The 20,847-nt window shown below is 48.8% G+C and overlaps 1 protein-coding gene across 3 annotated transcripts in view; it reads right to left on the bottom strand.

The window, feature by feature from the left end:
- UBE2F (ubiquitin conjugating enzyme E2 F (putative)) overlaps positions 1–9,693 on the bottom strand; it is a 54,803-nt gene extending 45,110 nt beyond the window's left edge. For all 3 annotated transcript variants that reach the window (XM_081260846.1, XM_081260847.1, XM_081260845.1), the window contains exons 1-2: positions 9,564–9,693; positions 6,484–6,617 (exon numbers count right to left, since the gene is read on the bottom strand). In XM_081260846.1, coding sequence (XP_081116972.1) covers positions 6,484–6,601 — 118 coding nt within the window. In that variant the 5' untranslated portion in view covers positions 6,602–6,617; positions 9,564–9,693. The remainder of the gene's footprint in view (positions 1–6,483; positions 6,618–9,563) is intronic.
- Between the last annotated feature and the right edge of the window lie 11,154 nt (positions 9,694–20,847).

Here is a 20,847-nt window from a genome sequence, read left to right as displayed (position 1 = left end):
AGGAATAGTAGACATTTATCTTCTCAGTTCTGTGAAGTCTATGCTCAAGGTACCAGCAAACGTGGTATCTGACGAGAGGCCATTTTCTGGCCACAGACTATGTCTTCATGTAGTATCCTCATAAGGTAGAAGATACAAGGCAGCTCTCTGGGGTCTCTTACAGGTCACTTACCCCATCTGTGAGAACCCCACCTTCATGAACTAATTGCCTCCCAAGGGCCCCACCTTCTAATTATACTGGTGATTAGATTTCAATAAGAACTTGGGGAGGTCACAAACATTCAGACTATAGCACCAGGTACAGGAAATGCTACTGACCATTTTGCCATGTAAAAATGTGTACAGGTAGCATTACACACATAAATGAACTTAAGGGCTGGGGTTGTGGCTCACCAGTAGAGTGCTCGCCTCGCACGTGCGAGACCCTGGGTTCAATCCTCAGCACCACATACAAAAATAAACAAGTGAAATAAAGGTGTTTGTCCAACTACAACTAAAAAAATAAATATTAAAATAAATAAATTATTAAATGAACTTAATAAAAAAGTTTTGCTCTAAGATAACTTCATGTGATAGTCAAGAATTTAAATTCCACAATGAATTGCATGTTCAGTGTAACTCACTCAAGGAAAGTGAACAAGGGTTGAGCCTCCGACTCAGCCTATGAATGAACCCCACTATAGTCAGAGCCCCTGCAGACTTTTGGTTCAAGAGCCAGCACAGGCAAGGAATAGAATCCTGGGGACATAGGTTTCAATTAAGACATTGAGCATTTTGGTCTGGCCCAGTGGAGAACATAAAATAAGCTAGTCACACTTGCACAATGCTCCTCTCAGGGAGTTGTCATAAATGACAAATTTGTCTACACTTCAAATGACAACGGATAATTTACTGTCATCTATAGTTATCACCTCAGAGTCAACATACAGAAGGCTGGTCAAAGAAGCAAGCCCATCACTTTGCCAGCCTGGAGGCCTCTTGGAAGAGCAGAGGCCCTTCCCTGCAAAACCTCAGGATACAAAGGACATTATCCCACCTGTAAGGTAACAACACAAAAATATTTTTAAATTGCTAATGACTCACTGGTTCCAAGATGCTAATACCACTCAGTGGTCCAGCATTTCTGGGAGGCACCTTGCACAATTCCATGACTCACAACTTCCTTCTGAAAAATTACTCTTTTTCTTTCTAAGGATCAAGCCACAGAGCCCACCTGAAGCATGACTGAGCTCAAATATGATTGCAAAATCCACCCAGTTACCACAATGGCCCCCACATTGCACACTCTCAGCTTGTCGTGGCCTGGGCCATTCACAACACAGGGCTTTAGCTGCTTCCTTACCACTGTCACCTGGATCTACCCACTCTTCACAAGCAGAGGCTGCACAGCCTGACCCAGCCCAGGAAACCAGTATGTGGCACTGGGCTGAGCACATGAGGGCTAAGGAAATGTGGGACAAGGAAACACACCTGCCTATAGGGAGGCACGGCCCCTGCCATGAGTGTCCTGAGATGCCAGGAGCCTTTCTCCTCACAGGCATTCCAAAGGTATTGTGGACTGAATTTGTGACCCCCCTTTTCTATGCTAAATCCCTAATCCTCAACGTGATGGTATTTGGAAGTGGGATTTTGGGGCGAGTAGGTTCAGATGAGGTCAAGAAGGGGGAGCCCTAGGATGGGATTAGTGCTTTCACAAGAGGAAGGAAGACCCAAGTTCCTGTTCTCTCTGCCATGTGAGGATTCCAAGAGGAGGTGGCTGTTCATGAGCCAGGAGAGCATCCCCACCAGGAACTCAATCGACCAGCTCTCGCTAGGAACTTATCTTGAATGTCCAACCTCCAGAACTATAAGATATAAATGCCTGTGGCAGTTTTTTACAGCAGCTGCTCTAAGACAAAAGGCAATAGCAAGTGCAGACAACCAGAGGGAGCACCAAGCTCCATCAAACAACTCCAGGCAGAACAGCTGAGCCCTTCCCTGGAGGTAGCCACAACATCTCCTTTCCAGGACACCCAACCACTTCCACTGGCAGCACTGCCTCCTTCAGTTCTTGAACTAGAACTTGATCCCTTGGCTTCCTGTCTTTATGCAATGAAATTCTCAAATCCTGCCTCTTTTGTATTCCCTGCACCCACCTGCAGTACACTTATCTGGAAGGCACATGACCCATACCTGGGGCATTAGCCTCTCCAGAGAATATTGCTACCCCTGAGTGACCCCTAGCTGCTACCATTAAGGGCCTCCTAGCACCACACTCTAGGGAAGCAAGGCTATAACCCTGAAAAGCAGACACAGCCCCCTGAGAAGAGCCTAGTGTCACTGAGAATGGGGCCCAAGACCAGATGCCACCTAGTTTGTTCATGAGCATATTACCTGGGCCCCTGTCCAAAATTCCCACAGGACCTTCCTGTCCTTCCAGACTACTGGGAGTACCTGAACGGGCTTCCAAATCTCCCCAAGTAGCTCAACAGTATTTAATGCCCCAATGGAGTACACAAAGATTAACCTCATGACCAACCACCCTACCTCCATATTGGTAGGATACCGCTTTGCTGGGCCACTGCTCTTATTTCAACAATGTGTAATGTGGCATGTTACCCTCAGCTTCACACTCTGCCCAACGCTATGACGGCCCTGACAATGTGGCAGATCAAACCCTACCCACCTGCCAGAGGTCTGGGCAGGGACTGACTAAAGAGAGTACCTCTGGGAAACAATAAATGCTCTTTCTTCCTTTTCCAGGAACCACACTGGAATGCAGGCACATGCAGACCTGGTGTAGGCCAGGGCCCCACCTATACACTGATGGTCCACAGTGACACAGAAGTCCTTCCTTACTCTTGTCAGTGGAGCACAGATGGTGGGCTCAGAGCACCACACTCCACAACCCTGACCAGAGAACACAAGAGAATCGTAGGAAGCCCATGGAGCTGCTAGGGACAAAGACTGTTTGTCTAGTCCCCTGAGTCTAGATCCACCCTGAAGACCTCAATTCCAAGTCTCCGTGTTTAAGCTCCATGATTAACAGGCAAGGGCTCCTGCCAACCTGCCTGAAGAACCCTTGGGTCTTTTGAGGGTCACTAACAGTGTGTGGCACTAACATGTGTTTGGTGGGTGAGCAAGTGAAAGAACAGGGAGAAAGAAAGGCATTCAGCTGTTAGCTATCTAACACCAGTGCCAACTTCAGACAAGGAAGCAGCTGGTTCTGCTCTGAGGGGTGTCTTATGGGGTTGGGAGCATCTTCAGATCTCCAAACCTGATGAATCAGGGCCTAACCCTGGCTCAGGAATGCTGACACCACCTGTAAGGGCACCCCAGTCAGGCCCTGACAAAGGCAGACCAACAGGGAACACAGCCCCTTCTCTGTGACCCAGCTACCAGGAGCCAGGCCAGACAGACCCAAAAACATGAGTCATTTAACAACTCCAGGAACCACTATTAGGAGAGTGTCACTGGTTCAGCCTGCAGGGCATCCTCAGAACCAGCAGGGACACTAACGAAAGTCAGTGTGGCAGAAGGGAGCCCTTGCCAGTGTAGACAAGGCCAAAGGTTTCCGGCAACCTGGAACAGAGCAGGGGGGGCTGACTCCAGCCTCTGTCACTATTCCAATAAATGGGATTTTGGTTGTGCAACCACTTGGATCCCTCCCCACCATGGGTGTCCACTCAGCCCTGTAGCCAGTCACATCACAGAAGAGCCACTGTGATACATTGTCCAGATGCCCCCTCAGAGGGGCCTTTGAGCAGATGGCCTTCAGCTGACTCCCCCACCCCAAGCCAAGTCCCTCCCAGGCCAGCCTCCATGTGATGACTGTGGAAGGAGGCCTGATAATCTCACCAGCCTGGGACAGCTCTAGGGGCCAAGCTCACTCTAGAGAAGAGGCTGTTCTGGGGACTTTTCGCAAAGCAATCCTCCTTCTGCCCCTTCTGTTTCTCTCATCTCCTTCCCTTCATGGGTACTGTTCCAAGGATACTGCTTAATAAGTACCCTGCATGACACACTCCCTCCCTCCCCTTCTGGGAACCCAGTCTATGATTTTAATACACAATGACAAAATTCTATAACCTGTCAATTCCTGCGAATTACATCCTCACAGAAGCCCAGGACAACAGTTCTGACTGTAGCAATCTTGCTGAACTCAAACAGCCTATTTTTTAAAAAGTCAAGGGATTCTCATCATGATCACCTCTCCAACTATCTCACCAGCCCCACAGCATGGACTCCCCCACCCCACCTAGACCTCTCCTTGAATGAGTCTCACAAGGTTGAAAAATCTGATAGGCCCCGTCAACCATCCAAAGGCATTTGCCCTGGAGCTGAGACCTTGTCCTGCTTTGTGAAACTCATTGGGCTCCCACTAAGCTTGGGAAGGCCCCCAAACCATTTGAAAGCTCCCAGGTCAGTCCTGCAGAATAGAAGTAGGAACTCTGAGCCTCCTAGAACTCTCTTTCCTGTGGACTTGCACTTCTGCTCACTGGGCCTCTGCTTGCTGAGTTTGCTCCCCCAGAGCCTGCCACACCCCAGGAAGTGGGTCTGTCCATCCGGCTGCAACAAAGCTGCAATGGGGGCAGGTTTCTTCATTTTCTCAGCTCTTCAGCTGCAAAACGAAGACCAGCCTGGGAAGGCTTTGTAAAAGGCAAACCAGAATCACTCCTAACATGTTCGCTGTGGTTTAAACTAAAGTGCCTAATAGAGTCTGAAGGTGTCCAAAATTCATGCTGAAGCTTAATCCCACTGTGGCGGTATAAAGAGAAGCCCTGGGGAAGCAATACATCATGAGCTCTGCCCACAGAGATGGATCATGCCTTATAAATTAGCTTCAGCTCTTTTGTCCCTTCCTTTCCTTTGCCATGTAAAAATACAACACTTTTCCCTCGGCTACAGCAATCAGGCACCAACTTGGAAGCAGACAGCAGTCCTCACCAGACACCAGACACTAATCCTGACAGTACCTTGATCTTGGACTTCCCAGCCTCCAGAAGAACAAGAATACATTTCTATTGTTTATAAATTACTCAGTCTGTATTATTTTATTAGTGCAGCACAAATGCACTAAGATGGTGTCCAACACGGGATCTGGCCCTCCATACCAAAGCTGCTATTAACCATGGTGATGACAGTCAAAGATGGGATGGTCTATTTGTCAGCTCCTACTGCTCCTCCTCAGCTGATGCCCAGGCCTTCCTTACTGCTCTAAAACACTCTCCAGCCCAAGTATCACAACAGCACCCCCTAACCTCTGGTTTGCTTGGCTCTTGGCTTCCTCAGCAGGTAGAACCCTTGAGGCCAGAATCTGAGAAAAGGACTCCAAATCTTGTCCAGCTCACCCAATGTAGTGCTCCAGCCCATGCCCCAGCCCCTGACCCTTGCCCTCCAGAGGCTAACAGGCTCTGAATACAATCTGAGGTTCTCCTGGGCTTAGGAGGTAAGAACAAGATGTAAAAAGTAACTGTTACTCCACTTTTAACCCATCACCCATCGGCCTGCATAAGTCAAAATTCAGCAGCAGTAGTCCAGGATATAGCTCAGTGGTAGAGCACTGTTTAGCATGCCCAAGGCCCTGGATTCAACCCCTGTACACACACGTACACGTATACGCTTGCATGCACACATAATTCAAGCGCAGGGGAAGCTTCAAGGAAGAGGTCCTTGTTAAAGTCTCCACAAATCTGCTGTATTCCTGTCCTATTCCTTCCCCAGCTTAGAAGTGGGCATAGTGACTTGACACACATTGGTTCTCCTGCTGCCAGATGCCTTCAGGACATACCAGCGTTGGTTATCCCTGCTGTCCATTCACTATGACATGCAAACAGCTCAAACAGTGAGCCAACACTACTCAACCCTTCTTTGCTATTCAGCAAACGTAATTTGCTATAAAATAAAAAGTGCTGCAAATGATAAGTTCCTAAAAGGCAACAACTGCTGCTTCTTCATCTTTTGTAGGCCCCATAACTGTGATAAGAGCCTTTGTACCTAAATATTGTAAAAAACTTACAAACACAAATATGAGGGCATACCCTTACACACATAAACTCTCAAACACTACATATCCAGAAATAAAGTCTCCCTTCACTGACATGGATAGCAGAAGTGTCTACGGTTCCAGGACACTATGTGTTAACTGTGAAAAGAAATCACTTTGCAAAGGATTTGCTTTAGTCTATGCCCTAAAGAAGAGGGGAAGACAATGGCAGCACACACAATGGGTCTTAGGCCTGCTGACTCCTAGCACCTTATTCCTTCTGCTAGCACACTGGCAAGCCCCCCAAAAACACTGCCAGTGCATAAGGCATCATAGTCTCTGAGATCCTCTCCTTGCCACGAGCAATCCCATTATCATCTGCAAGGTATAAGTATTTCCCTAAAATCTTTTTTGAACAAGTGTTTCCATTCAACAGCAGCCTGCTTTGTTATTTCAGAAATGTCTCCAGCAAGCTTCATTTGGCGACAGCATGTAGAATCAGCTTCCAGGATACTGCTTACCTTTGACAAGCAACTTGTCTCTCACAGAGACCCTCCGAGTGGAGTCAGACGTGGTGGCTGACGTCCGGGACCCTTTGAGACCGTCATCCCGCTTCAGCTTGCTTGCCAGCGTTAGCATTACTGCCACCTTTACCCTGAAAGACCAGGGGAGAGCAGAGTCAAGACCATGCCTCTAGACAGCAATCAGATCCTGAAGGCACAAGACACAAGACAAGACTAGATTCCTTCATAATGAACCTAGGAAAGTTCCATACCATCCTAACTTTTAAAGTGTGAATTAAAATATTTTAAAAGGAAGAGTAAGACATTTAATACTCAGTGCTTACCCCCCAGATGTCAGGCCCTGGGGTTATATCAAGCATACAGTCTAGGGGGGGCCTCTACAGCTTCTCTACCAGCATGTGCCTGACATTGGAATCCAAACAGGTCCACTATTCACTGGGAAGTCTGTTCTTCCCTGTAATAGGGTCCCAGGTGTGGCTCAGGGGCTCACCCTTCAGGAACAGAGGGAGCAGCAAGGTGTTCCTTTCCTTCTTCCTTTAACAAAGGTATGAATGCAGCCTTCAAAGGATCTTTGCATTGATTTGTGCTGTACTTTATTTACACTTGTGGCAACATCAACACCAACACTAAATTATAATTAATGCCCTAAATCAGATTCTCTTCACTGCCCACACTTGAGCATATCAGTCTTGCCATAGCATCAGGGTCCCCTGATGATGGGCCAAGACACATGTCCATCACACAGTAGTCAGTCAGAGGCATCAGATGCCCGACATAGGGACCACCAGCTTTTCAACCTCTGGCTCACTTCAGTAGTGAAAATAGGGTAAGAAGTTAAAAATAAAATAAAAGCAGTGTGTGAAGAGGTCAGTGGTCAGTCCTCTGGTGTTATACTGAAGAGTCCCATAGAACAGCAAGCCTTCCATCCCAGCTCCCTGAAGACCTGTACCAAGCAGAGCTTAGAAAGGCCTGGTAAGAGTCATCATTCTTGTGGAGAAGGGTGTCCACCAAGACCCTCTTCTGCACCGCTGCTGCCTAAGGCTGTGCTTAATGCTTTTCCATTTGCTCACCCACACTGAAGCCTTCTCTGTGGCAGAGGCTGGAGGGCCCCCATGCAACTCCACTGACAGAACCCTGGCTTACTATCTTCAAATTTACTAATAAAATGCATTGGGAGGGGACTGGGGTTGTTGCTCAGTGGTAGAGCACTTAGCCTGTGTGAGGCAATGGGTTTGATCCTCAGCACCACATTAAAAAAATAAGTAGACAAAATAAAGGTATTGTTTCCGTTCTGTTTTTTAAAACATTTATTTTTTAGTTGTGAGTGGACACAGTACCTTTGTTTTATTTTTATGTGGTGCTGAGAATTGAACCCAGTGCCTTACACATGCTAGGCAAGTGCTCTACCTCTGAGCCACAACCCCAGCCCTAAAAAAGAAACTCTTAAAAAAAAATACATTGGGAGGGCTGAGGTTGTGGCTCAGTGGTATTTACTTAGCCTGTGTGAAGCACTGGATTCAATTCTCAGCATCATCAAAAATTAATAAATAAGGGTATCATGTCTATCTACAACAACACTAACAAACACATTGGGAACCTGAGTGCAAGTTTTAAAGAAAACAACACTGGTGTTTTGCCTTACATAAAGTAATACAAAATTTACTTTCCTAACATCCAAATATGACTATAGTGACCATCTATTTCTCTACCATCTGTGTCGTTATCACATGCCGCTTCAAGGATAAACCAAAGGCCTAATTAGGAAATATTTCCACTGCTATAAAATTAAATCTATATAGAGATTCAAACAAAAACAATTACTGTCAAGAAGTTAGCTGAAAATCTGCAGTTGCTTCAGAACCTCCTCAATGCCTAAACTCTCCACAATCTGATTTAAAATTAAACTTCCCCTTTCTGGAAAAGGACACTCTGACTAACAGCATTTTGGGAACAGATCAGCTATTCTGAATGGCATGCTCAGTCTCTGGGTTCCACAAGTCGTAATTGGCCCAGTTAAGTTCCTCTTCTGGGTGGGACCTGTTTTTAGTGTGTCCATAGAAGAAGATTGTGTTATTTACTGGTCTAATCATCAAATGCTGCTTACTCAGCATTCCAGTGTGCTGTGATGAAATTGGGCCATGTCACCTGTGCAGGGCCACCAAGGACCAGTCAGTTCAATGTGAGGGTAACTTCATTTACAATTGTTCCACCATAGAGAAGCCCCAATCCAAGCATAAGAAATGCAAGCTGGTCACTAGGGGACGTTCAACTTCCCCAGCCAAAGGAGCCCGGATCAGGACACAAATAAGTCCAGGCCCCACCATTCCACAGAATGTCAGATGCCAGGAAGCTCCCGGCTGGCACAGTCTGGCTGGCCAACCACCCCTGGAGCCCCGGCGGTCTCATTTCCAGCAGGTACACCCGCCCCTCTCCCACTACCTGAATGGCAGGTATGTCGCTGGAGAGACCCCCAGCCCCGCAGCACTCTGCCGCCTTCATCTCCCTCCCCACCGTCCCGCACCAACACCCTGCTCGTTTCTGGAAGCTTCTGTTCCACCTGAAGGCCGGGCCCGGAACCCGCTCCTTCCCTTCCCACCCAGCCTTCCCTTCCCGAAGGAGCGCGATTCCCACCGAGTCCGAGTCTTCCCCAAGAAGGGTCCCCCGCGGCGGCCGCACCACCGCTCACTCCGGCAGGGGCGGACCCGAGCCTGGCGCGCCCAGCCGCTCAGCGACAGAAGGGGAAACTGAGCCCGCGGGAGGCCACGCCCCAGGCCACGCCCCGGCCGGAGCGGGCCGGCGACCGGCGCGGCACGGTGGCTCCGCTGCGGCGGGAAGCCGGCCTGGCCGCGCTCTGCCGCCGCGGCGAGCGAGGCGGCCACTTCGGCTCGGCCCGGGGCCCAGCAGCCCCCGGCCCGCTCCGCCGGCGGTGACCTTGCTGCCCGGCGCGGCCCCCGGGTGCTGGGCGCGGGCGTCCGGCCGGACCCCGCTCGCAGGCCGCCCGGCCCAGCCTGGTCCGGCCCGGCGTGAGGAGCCCGAGGGCCCCAAACCCGGGCCGCCGAGCCTCGGCCGCCCCTCACCTGGGCACCCCGAGACAGGCGAGGCGGGCCGGCGCCCAACACCATGCCCGGCCGGGCGGCGGCGGCGAGATGCGGCCCTCACAGCCGCACCGGCTCCCGGCGGCGGGACCGGAAGTAGCGGGGCGGGGACTCGGCCGCTCTCGCCCTCGGCTGCAGCGGGCGCTTTAAAAAAAAAATTCAAAGCCGCGAAGAACTTTATTTGCAGCCTGACTCGCGAACAGCGGCGTGTGCCTCCCGGGGCGGGACTAGGCGAGGCGGACGCTCTGACCTCTCTGATTGGTCGAGGGGCACGGCGGGAGGCGGGCATAGATCCTAGGACGTCTCTGATTGGTCATTGAAATCAAGGGCGGGGCCTCCGAGGTAGTTCTGGCGCCTGAGAGCTTCGGCGCGTGTGTGGAGCCGGGTTCCCTATTTCCATTCATTAGGCGGTGTGCGGGGCTTGGGGGTTTGGAACTGACTAAGCTCCAAGCCGGAACTGACCGCTACCATGAGTGGAGCGCCCGGTGTGTCCAGCACAGTGAACAATGCAAAGGACCGGGCTAGCCCCAGCAGCCTGCAGTGCCGGGTCTATGACATGGGCGGTCAGACGTGCAAATGACCACCCCGTGGGCCGGCGGAAGGCTGGGTGGCCCATTCCTGCCTTTTTTAGCGTTTTTCTCTGATCCGTTTAATGCACATGCTTTAAAGATCTCTTTCAAGTTGTCCCACTTCTAGATTATGGGGTGCAAATTCTCTTGTCCTTTAGTGTACTTGTGTGATTGACGGTGGGCAGCTCTGGGTGGGGTCAGGCAAGCTTCTGGAGTAGTGGGACATCAAAAGATGAGGTTAACCACGAAGACAGGAAGAAAGAGCCAAAGAGTGAGACTTGTTTCCAAGAGCTCCATTGAATGATTTTAAAAGGTGAGACAGGCTTGTTTTGTTTTGTTCTAACTCGGGGCCTCCCCCACACAAATCACGTGCTATACCACTGAGCTACATCCCCAGACCCTAAATTTTCTTTCTAAAAGAGGCTTTTGGATCTGTGAACTGGTGGGAGAGGAGCCAAGAGAATTCTCAATAATAACTCACATTCTTTCTTCTGTTTGGGAACATTTCTCCCTTTGCCCAGCCAACTCCCAAGTTTTCCTAAGCTTAGGCACCACTTTCCCAGAGAGGCCTCCAGATCCAGGTCCCGGGTCTTGGGAGGGTACCTGTGTCCTGGGTGTCTTTGCCGGAGCCCTGCACTCTGGCTTCTTGGTGCTCAACAAGTGTTGTCATTGCCTAGAGCACACCCTGAGCACATGTACTGGGTAGATATTGCAAGAACGAGTGTGGAGTCCTGGCAAGAGAAGATAAGGGCTAAAAGCAAGGCTGTGGGTGAAGGTGCAACTGGAGTGGCTTGGGCACCCCTTTCCCACTTGGGGCACCACAGGAGAACCAGCTGCACTGTTCACTGGCCCACAAGAGCCTAAATCTGACCACCTCAGATGAATGACGCCATTTCCAGTCATCTTCTGAGGTACACCATGCCCTAACCTAAGACTTGGTTAGGGTCCACTAGTTCTTAGCTTCTTCATTTCTCACAACAACCCCATGAAATAGTTTTCTTATTTCCATTTTAGAAACAAGGTGACTGAGGAACAGGTTGAATGGTCTGCCCAAGGCAGCAGAGCTAGTTGTGAGGTCAGGCAGGGTGATTGCCTTGTGCTCACTAGCACGCTGACCCAGAGGCAGTGCTGATGCCAGATGTGCAAATAACCACCTGTTTATCTTCAACCTGCCTTAGCTGTAACACAGAAGATTCCGAAGACTGAATGTGTCCCCAGAGCCTGAGAAGGTCAGTTCTGGGGAGCTGGCCAGGCATTATTGCCTGTAGGCCTCTCTCCTCAGTCTTGGCCTCTGTGGGCTGGCCTTGCCCTCCTAGATGCCTTGGTGGAGGTCGGCCTAGTCTCAGACACATCTTTCTACTAGAGCTGCCACTGCCGGCTCTACTTCACGTTCTCTGGGAAGGGCTGGCTTTGGTCATGTGCCTGCTCTGTGCGTGGGGGCAGGGATTCAACTCTGAGCCTCCCAAGGAGTGCTGTTGCTAGAGGAGGAGAGGTGGAGACTGCCACTATATGTCCTCACCATCCCTTAGACCTTGTATGGCAGCTCCCAACTTCAACCCCAGGAACCGCCTGCTGGGGCACAAAAGGGGAGATGTCTCTGCTACGGCTTGGATGTGTCCCCTTCCAAACTCACTTGACAGTTAACCCTAGTGCAACAGAGTTGGGAGTGAGGCCTAATGGGAGGATTGGGCGTGAGGGCTCCTCTGCGGTGTGGATTAGTGCTGCTGCTGCAGAAGGCCTGCAGGGGAGGTTCTTCTGCTCTTCTGCCCCAAGGGGACACCAAGAAGGCTCTCACCAAGTGCTGGCACCTTGACCTTGGGCTTATTATCAGCCTTCAGAACTGTGAGAAATCTATGTGAAGAATCGTATATAATAAATTTCTCATTTCTTACAGTTCCAGAGGCTGGGCAGTACTAGGCTTGCTTGTTTTTTTTTTTGTTTTTGTTTTTGTTTTTTTCCCAGTGCCGGGGAATAAACTCGGGGCCCTTGTTTGTATGTCCAGGCAGGCACTCTACCACAGAGCTGCAGCCTAAGTTTCTGCTCTTCGTAAATTTCCCAGTCTGTGGTATTCTGTTATAGTAACACAAAATGGGCTGAAACAGTCCCTTGTTTTCAGCCAGGCCAGCCTCTGAGCATAGCCGCAGGGGCTGTCTAAAGTCACTGAGTGCTGCAGCAGCCATGAGAAGCAAATGCACCTTCTCCCCCTCGGCTGTGCACAGTGGTGGCCGGAGGCTGCAGGAGCACCTAGGATCTGTGAGGCTGGCTGGAGGGAGAGGCCAGGCCACTGGCCCAGGCACACTGTGGCACATTTTACAGGGAATTGGGATGCTGAAGCCACTCCTGCAGAGAAAGCCGCTTTGTTTTAGATTTTAGTGTAGTTCCTATAGTTTGCATTGTTCCATCTGAAGTTGTCCACTTCAGCCGGTGCTGAGTGTGAAAAGTCAAAAAACACTTCTTCTCTTAAAGGAACCCTGGCTGAAAATGTGTGTCTGTCAGAGTTGATGGAAACACTTGATAAACAAGACGGGCGCCAGATAGGAGCAATCATCCTGCGTTCTGGGCATTTGTAAAGGTCCAAGATGGTGTCCACAGGAAAGCACCTCAGGCTACAGCCCTGACGTTCTTCCAGGGTCCCTTAAGACAGTTTCACCTCAGGTAGAGCCCCTCCACCTGTAGCCACAGCTCTTGCTGGAGACTGGGGTGAAGAACCAACCCTCTGTGACTACCTCCCAAACTTTCACAGCTGGTGTCCAGCAGGGCTCAGGTGATGGCAGTGCTGCAGGTCCTCTATAATAAAGAGGAGGAGCCACCATTCAGAGTGGACCTGGGCTTCTGCTTGCTGTGTTGGCAGCTAGGTGACCCAGCACAACACCTTAGGAGGTCAATTAAAGTAAAAATAAATAAATAAATAACACCCCTTCTGATCTTTTGACACAGTAACTCCACCCTTGCCTGAGGAAGTAATCCAAAAGCAGAAAAAGCCCTGGCACAAAGATGTCCATTGTATTATGTACAATAGTGAAAACCTGGAATCCCCTCATGTGCAGTGCAAGGGATGGTCAGCTATGTTGCCATCCGATTACTACGGGAAAGTGCAGCTGATCTCATCCCCAGATTATATGGAGCCATGAATACTTATTACGTCCAACAAGCAGCATTCAAACTGTGCACGTACAGTCGTGTGGTGACTGCCACAGGAAGAGACAACTACGTGGGCAGAGCCTAGATGTCAGTAGACAAAGTGAATCTGATTTCTGTGTCAGGGCAGGAAGATTGGCAGTGACTTTTCCTCCCCCCCCCCCCAACTTTGGCTCTTGTTACCTTGATAACAATACAAAGGTTTCTTATGCAAATCACTTGAAGCACGGTCTGGTCCAGGAAGTTCTCCATGCAGCCCTTAGTTTAAAGGAGTGAGTTATGGGGAAACAAGTTAGGGATTCTCTGTACAAAGTTTAAAAACAGGCAACCTGGATCATGCTTCAAAAAGCCTTTCTAAATTCCAAGAACACAGATGAAATCATTTTGAAAATAAATGCCCAGTTTGGATCAAATCCGTGTAGCAATGGAACTGTTTTCATGTGTATATTAAGTCCATTCATGTGTATATTAAGTCCATTCAACGAAATTGTGAAGAGACATTTTCTAAAGGAAATAAGTCTGGCACATGGCAATTTGTGGGCACACACACCGTCTGCATTTCAGAGACCAGGGGATGGCCCTCCAGAGCAGGGGTGAGTATCAAGAACAGAAGATGGAAAAGCCGCGCAGGCGTGCAGCAGTGAGTAGCAGCAGGAGGAAGAAGGATTCAAACATATTGTCTCACCGATGGCACCGGGTACTCAGGAAGTTCAAGTAGAAGACAATGATTAGAAAGGTGAGGCAGGATGAGTGTATAAAGAGATGATGTGATTAGCTATCTAGAAGAGTATTCCAAGAAGCAGTGAAAACTGAAAAAGGGATGAGAGATGAATACACTGGTTTGATTTTTTAAAAATCAGTAGGTATATTTCATCCTCCAATTAGGAGATATTAAGAAACCCTTTCACCTAGGAGAAAAAGAAAGAAATGTAAACTATTCAAATAACCTAATGGCAAACAAGCATGATCTGGACACAGAGTTACAAACCTTTGGGTCTCTCCAGCGTGTGCATCTGTTCACACCTCTCCAGTTGCACACCTGCCATCAGTTCAGGCCTCTCCATTGTACACATCTGGGTCAGGGTAGCATTGAAGGATGGGGGAAATCTGTTCCACATGAAGGATCAGCCAATGACCAGGGAGCAGGAAGATGAAACCTAAGACCCAGGAATGGCCAGTACCTTGGAAGGGCCTGAGCCAGTCTAGGGAGGCTGCCCAGTGGGAAAACAGGTTAGAATTTGTGGTTTTATTTGTTTGTTTTGTTCTGGGATGGAATACAAGACTTTGTACATACTAGCCACTGAACTACATCCCTATTCCCCAAAGGGGCACAGGCTGAAATGTCACCCCATCACTAGATTGTTGTCAGTGGCAACAACCTGGAAGCAACCTAAATAAGCCCTTTTGGGTCCATGTAGCTGCCTCAAAGAGTAAGTAAGGTAAGCATATGCTCCTGCATAGAAGTGTCCATCATACATTGTTAAATGAGTGGACAAATGATGGAATCTATTTATACAAAAGTAGCTTGTTAAGATAGGGATGAGTTTATGAGCTACCAGAAAATCTTCCAAAGCACTTTGCATTAGTATGCTACGGCCACTGGGACCAAGCAGCATGCGCTGAGTGGCTTAAACAAAAGAAGTGCATTGAATGCATTGTCTCCTAGCCAGAAGCCAGAGGCTGAACTCAGGTGCCTGCAGGCTTCTCTGGGGCCAGGGGATGGATCAGTCCAGGCCTCTTTCCTTGGCTTGCAGATGTCCACCTTCTCCCTGCACGAATGTCTGCCTCTAGCTGTCCCCTTTATGTACGTATACCAGTCAGCCTAGCTTAAGGACACTCTAATGACCTAGCTTTAAACTGAGTACCTCTTTTAAGACCCTATTCTTAAATAAGCTTACATTCTGAGATGTGGAATTAGGAGTTCAACCCATAACACATATACACCATTTTTTGTTTGTTTTTTATTTTTTTTGATACTGGGGACTGAACCTAGGGCCTTTCATATGATGGGCAAGCACTCTACCACTAAGCAGCAAACCCAGAATCTCCCTTTTTGTACTAGAGATTGAACCTAGGGGTGCTTAACCACTGATGGGTTATGACAGTGACCATATACACCATTTGTAACAGTTGCTCTGGGCAACAGTGTGGGGTAGAGGTAGGAAGAGTTTTTTTACTTCATAGAAGGCTGACAGTTTTGATTTGCTTGGGAGGATGGCCAAGGGATTATATGTCAAGGACCTTGTTCTAAACACTATCTAGTGCTGACCAAGGTGGGGAGTGGGCTGCACTCAGCAAAAGGACCTCTGAGGCTGCTCCTCACCTCTCCCAGGTAGAGAAGACATTTGGGAGCCCTGGCTTTTAATGGCAGGAGCTGTGGCACCCCCAGCCAGGTGCCCCTGGCCTCAAGAAGGTTGGGAAGCTGCCTGCAGACCGCCCCAGGCTCTTTTGGGCACCTCACAGGAGCCTCTGGAGCGGTCTTGGATGGTAGGGCAGTCCACCCCCAATGTCCTGCGAGTTGTTACCTATCCATCCACAAGGCCACTAGTCATGGCCACCAGGATGCGGGACAGCTGAAAGCACACCAGTTCGGCCCCTCCACTCCAGATCAGTCTGCTGGAGGGGTGGGGTTCTTCCTTGCTGCTTCTGGGGGTGGAAACTGGGATCCCAGCGGGCTCACACACGGAGAGGGAGCATATCACCCCGAGCTCTATCAGACATGGACCATCCCTCTGAGGGTCACCTAGAGGTGCCTGCCCAGCCAGGAGGGAGAGCCTTCCACAAGGGGAGCAGTGGAGGTGAGGTGCCTGCTCACCAAAGCTTCTGGGGGACACAGAGGCACTTTGAGACCCAGGTAGCCTTGAGTACAGGCTGGGCATTGTGGAAGGTGGGTGTAGGGGGCCTCCCTCTTGGCTCTGCCTCTCCACGTTCAGATCAGGCCTTAGATAGGGTGGAACTGAGCCCCCTGCGGGGCCTGCAGGCTCTGCACTGTCCAGAGGGCTGGGTGTCCATGCTGCAGTCTCCCCTTGGAGTGTTACACGGGTAGGGCAGGGGGCAGTGTGACCGGTGTACAGACGCTGAAGGGTTGCCCTCTTGGGCTCCTTCTGGTCTGTAAGCACTGGTGACCTCGCCAAGGACCCACCCATGGCTGCCCCAGGTCGGGCGCCTGGGGCAGGGGAAGTGAGGACCCACTAGGGCAGTTCCCCGCAATTGAGGCTCCAAGAGTGAGCCTGCACGGTCTGGGCAGGGCAGTGTGCCCAGCGCATGTTTCTGTCCCCAGAGCCCTCGAGTCCTAGGAGGGCTATGGCAGTGCTCTCTGCGCCTGGCAGCCGGCAGCCCCGGGCCTCAGAGGAAGCTGAGGGAGCTGGGCAGGGCAGGGCCAGCCTCCAGGGGGCAACTCCAGGACCCAGGGAAGAGCAAAGCAAAGTAAGCAACCCACAGGTGGGCAGAGCTGTCATTACACCCTCTCAAAATGGGCCCAAGGACTCCAGGCCTCACTCCCACTCCGTGGCTCACCATTTCAAAGGAGAGATTACAAAAGGGTTTAAAGGTGAAAGTTAAAGCAGCGAGCTTTCAGAAGAACTCACAGGAGAACAGTGTCATCCAACAAGGCCGGTTCCTCAGACACAAAAATATAAAGGACAAAAAGGCACAGTGAACTACATGAACGTTTAGAGTTTTCTCTCTTTTTTTTTTTTAAAGAGAGAGAGAGAATTTTGAGTATTTATTTTTCAGTTTTTGGCGGACACAACATCTTCGTTTGTATGTGGTGCTGAGGACCAAACCCAGCGCCCCACGCATGCCAGGCGAGCGCGCTACCGCTTGAGCCACCTCCCCAGCCCCTAGAGTTTCTCTTGATCCAACCGAACCGGAACCCTTACGACAATGAAAAGCGGAGCGGAGTGGCAGGAGGTCTTGCAATGGCTACGACAAAAGGATTCAAATCCAGGACTGTGAAGAGTCTAGAACTGGAGAAGAAAAGGCAGAGACCCCCAAAGAAACATCAGCAAAAGTCGTGAACAGGCCCTTCACAGAAGAGGCCCTCCAGCTGTCCCGCAGCGCGAAAGAGGCCCCTCGCTGGTCATCAGCGGAGGAACAGAAGTCAGCAGGGGACGTCGCTTCACACCCCTCCGGATGAAGCTGGGTAACCCAGAGGGGGGCCAGCAGTGGCGAGGACCTGAAGCGACAGCCGCCCCCAGCACAGCAGGCGGGGCAGAGCTTCCCGCTTCCAGGAGCCCTGACCCCTCCAGCAGGGCGGTGCCTGCGCCCCAGTCCCCTGCACCGGGTGCCGTCAGGAGGGCCAGCTCTACCGCAGGAGTCCGGGCCATACGCTGAGGTCTGGGGAGACACCCGAGGGGCGGAGGAGAGGGGCCCGCTCCGCCAAGGGCCTCCACCAGCGCCCACCCTTGCCTTCCGCCGCAGTAGCAAAGCCTTGGTGTCCAGCTGGGCATCCGACTCCACGCTATGTGGCTGGCGCCTCAGCTCGGGCGGGCCTCGGGCAGGGAGGACTCTTGTCCGGCTTGCTGGGCTCTCGGAGGTGGTCTGATCAGTCATGCTCTTCCCCCAGGCCTGCCTGACGGGCGGGGGGCTCGGGGGCTGCGCTGGCGGCGGGGGCACCGGCGCGCTCCCTGCCCGTGTGGCCGCCAGGTCCTGCTGAGCGCGTGGGGGTCACCCCGGCTTGGGCGGGCCTTGGGCATGCACTGAGGGACCCACGCCGCAGCAGACATCTGCGCTGGCGCTGGACCTGCGGGCCACTCCCAGCCGCCCCCACGTCCCGGCCTGAGCTCCTGCCTTCCGCCACCCGGTTCAGCCAAGATCCCAGACTCGGGATCCAAATATCATATATGAGCGCTCCTCATATATGATATATGGACATACGCACATACAGACATACAACACAAAACACAAGTGTGCACACATAACATAAGCACATAAGGCAATAGTAAAGGCCTTGTAGCTTTTCACAGGTGAAATCTCCATTGCAATGTTTAAAAACTCCACAGTCAAAAAATAGAAATGATCAGAAAAACATTAACCTAGGTCTGTATGAGCTCAAAAAACAAAATAGAACTTCATGATGTGGGAAAAGGCAATAATAAAATAGATTGAAAAAGGCATCCTGGTTAGCACCTGGGTTTGACTCTTCTTTGGATATCCCATCCTTCTTCCTGTAACTTGCATAATGGGTCTGAAGGTATTCCCACAAGCAAGCCCCAAGGTTTTTTACATTTGAAATAGGCTTTAATGGTGTTCATTATTCATTAGCTTCCAGGTGTGGGAGAACCACTGTTGCAGATATAAGGATATCAGCTGTTATGGATTTGAGCCAAGTCATCTTCTTTTTGGTCTGTAGAAATCGCTTTGGTTAGTCTCTCTGGAATCCAAATCAGCTGCTGTTCTCCCTGTGGAAATATACAAACACACCCCCGACTCCAGACAATCACTGGGTCAGAACCTTTCCATTGTCCTGTTAGAATATCCTTCCAAAGTACCTTGGGCTTATGACAGTTTTTGGACACATATGCCTTTCCGCAGCACTAAGTCCTGATGAATCCAAATTTAAAAAGTTTAGAGTAAAAAGGGTTATTTTAAGTTTATCTTTGGGGGATATATACCCCTTCCCAATTCCCTCTTTTTGCTTTAATAAGTACATTTTAATATTTTGATGAGCTCTTTCAACTATGCCTTTTCCCCGTGGATTGTATGGGATTCTGTTATATGAGTAATGCCAAATGATGAGCAAAATTGCTTAAAACGGGTAGAAGTATAACCAGGTTCATTATCTGTTTTTAACTGTTTTGGAACGCCCACAGTGGCAAAATTTTGTAAGCAATGAGCTATAATATCTTTAGTTTTTTCTCCGGCATGAAGGGAGCCCATCAAAAATCCGGAAGAAGTATCAACTGTAACATGCAAATATTTTAATTTTCCAAATTATGGCAAGTGTGTGACGTCCATCTGCCAAATATGGTTAGGTATCAGTCCTCTAGGATTGACTCCAAGATTAACTTGTGGTAAAAAGGTCACACAATTTTGACATTGTTTTATTATTTTTCTAGCTTGTTCCTTAGTTATTTTAAAATGCTTTTTTAAAGTATTTGCATTGACATGGAAGGATTTATGAAAATTTGTAGCTTCTTCTAGCATAGAAAAAATATGTATGTCATGTGTAGTTTTATCTGCTAAATCATTGTCCAAACTAAGGGCTCTAGGCAATCCTGTATGTGCCCTGATATGTCCTATAAAGAATGGATCTTTTCTGTCCCAGATTAGACTTAGTATAGTGGAAAACAAAGAGAAAACAGTAAAGGAAGGAGAAATCCTACCAGCATCTTCAAGGGATACTATAGCATTAACTATATACTGATAACTATCAGAAAATAAATTAAATATAGAATCTTTAAACATCACAAAAGCTTGTAATACTGCATTAAGCTCTACCTTTTGAGCTGATTGTTTGGGTACTAAAAATGTAAAAGTTTGATCAGGGGTAACTACTGCTGCTGTACCATTGTTTGACCCATCAGTGAATATATTTGGAGCATTCATGATAGGGGTTTTTCTTGTCATTTTTGGAAAAACTACAGGATGAGAAGACCAAAAAGATAACAAAGGATTAGATGGTAAATGGTTATCAAATGAAACATTAGATTTGCACATGATTATTGCCCAAGTATTTAACTCATTAGCTAACTCATCAATTTGATCCATTGAATATGGAGTAATAATTTTATTGGGAGAAATTCCAAACACTCCCTTTGCTGCTTTTATTCCTTTGAGTATTAATTGCCCTACAGCCTCAGGATACCTAGTAAGAATAGTGTTAGGAGAATAAGATAAATGTATCCACAATAATGGACCTTCTTGCCAAAATACTCCTGTAGGAATATTTTTTGTTGGTAGTACAATAAATAATAAAGGCAAACTTATATCAATTCTATCCAAATGCATATTTTCCATATAAGTTTCAATGACTTTTAATGCCTTTCTTGCTTCAGGCATTAACATGTGGGGTGAATTTGGATCTGATGGACCTTTTAGGATATCAAATAAAGGTCCCAACTCTCCTGTTGGTATGCCTAGATAAGGCCTTATCCAATTTATGTCTCCTAATAACTTTTGAAAGTCATTAAGTGATTTGAGTTGGTCTACTTGTATTTGAATTTTTGGTGGATGGACCATGGTTGAGGATAATAGAACTCCTAAATAATTAATTGGAAGATTTAATTGTACTTTATCTATTGCTATCTCTAGATTATAATTTTTTAATAAGTTTGTAAGTGTGGCATAACATTCTAGCAATGTGTTTTTATCTTTGTGTGCTAATAATACATCGTCCATATAGTGAAATATTTGTAGTTCAGGATTTTGATTTCTAAGTGGCTGGATTGCTTTGTTAACATAGATTTGACACATAGTTGGGCTGTTAGCCATCCCTTGAGGGAGTACTTTCCATTCATATCTCTGATCAGGACCTTCATGATTCAGTGCAGGGATAGTAAATGCAAAACGTGGATTATCCTCAGGATGAATTGGAATTGAAAAAAAAAACAATCTTT

The sequence above is a fragment of the Spermophilus citellus genome (genome assembly GCF_964194105.1).
Source record: "Spermophilus citellus genome assembly, chromosome: 11".
Taxonomy (NCBI): Eukaryota; Metazoa; Chordata; class Mammalia; order Rodentia; family Sciuridae; genus Spermophilus; species Spermophilus citellus.
The sequence above is the reverse complement of the archived record's forward strand: the minus strand, read 5'-3'. Positions and strand labels throughout refer to the sequence as shown.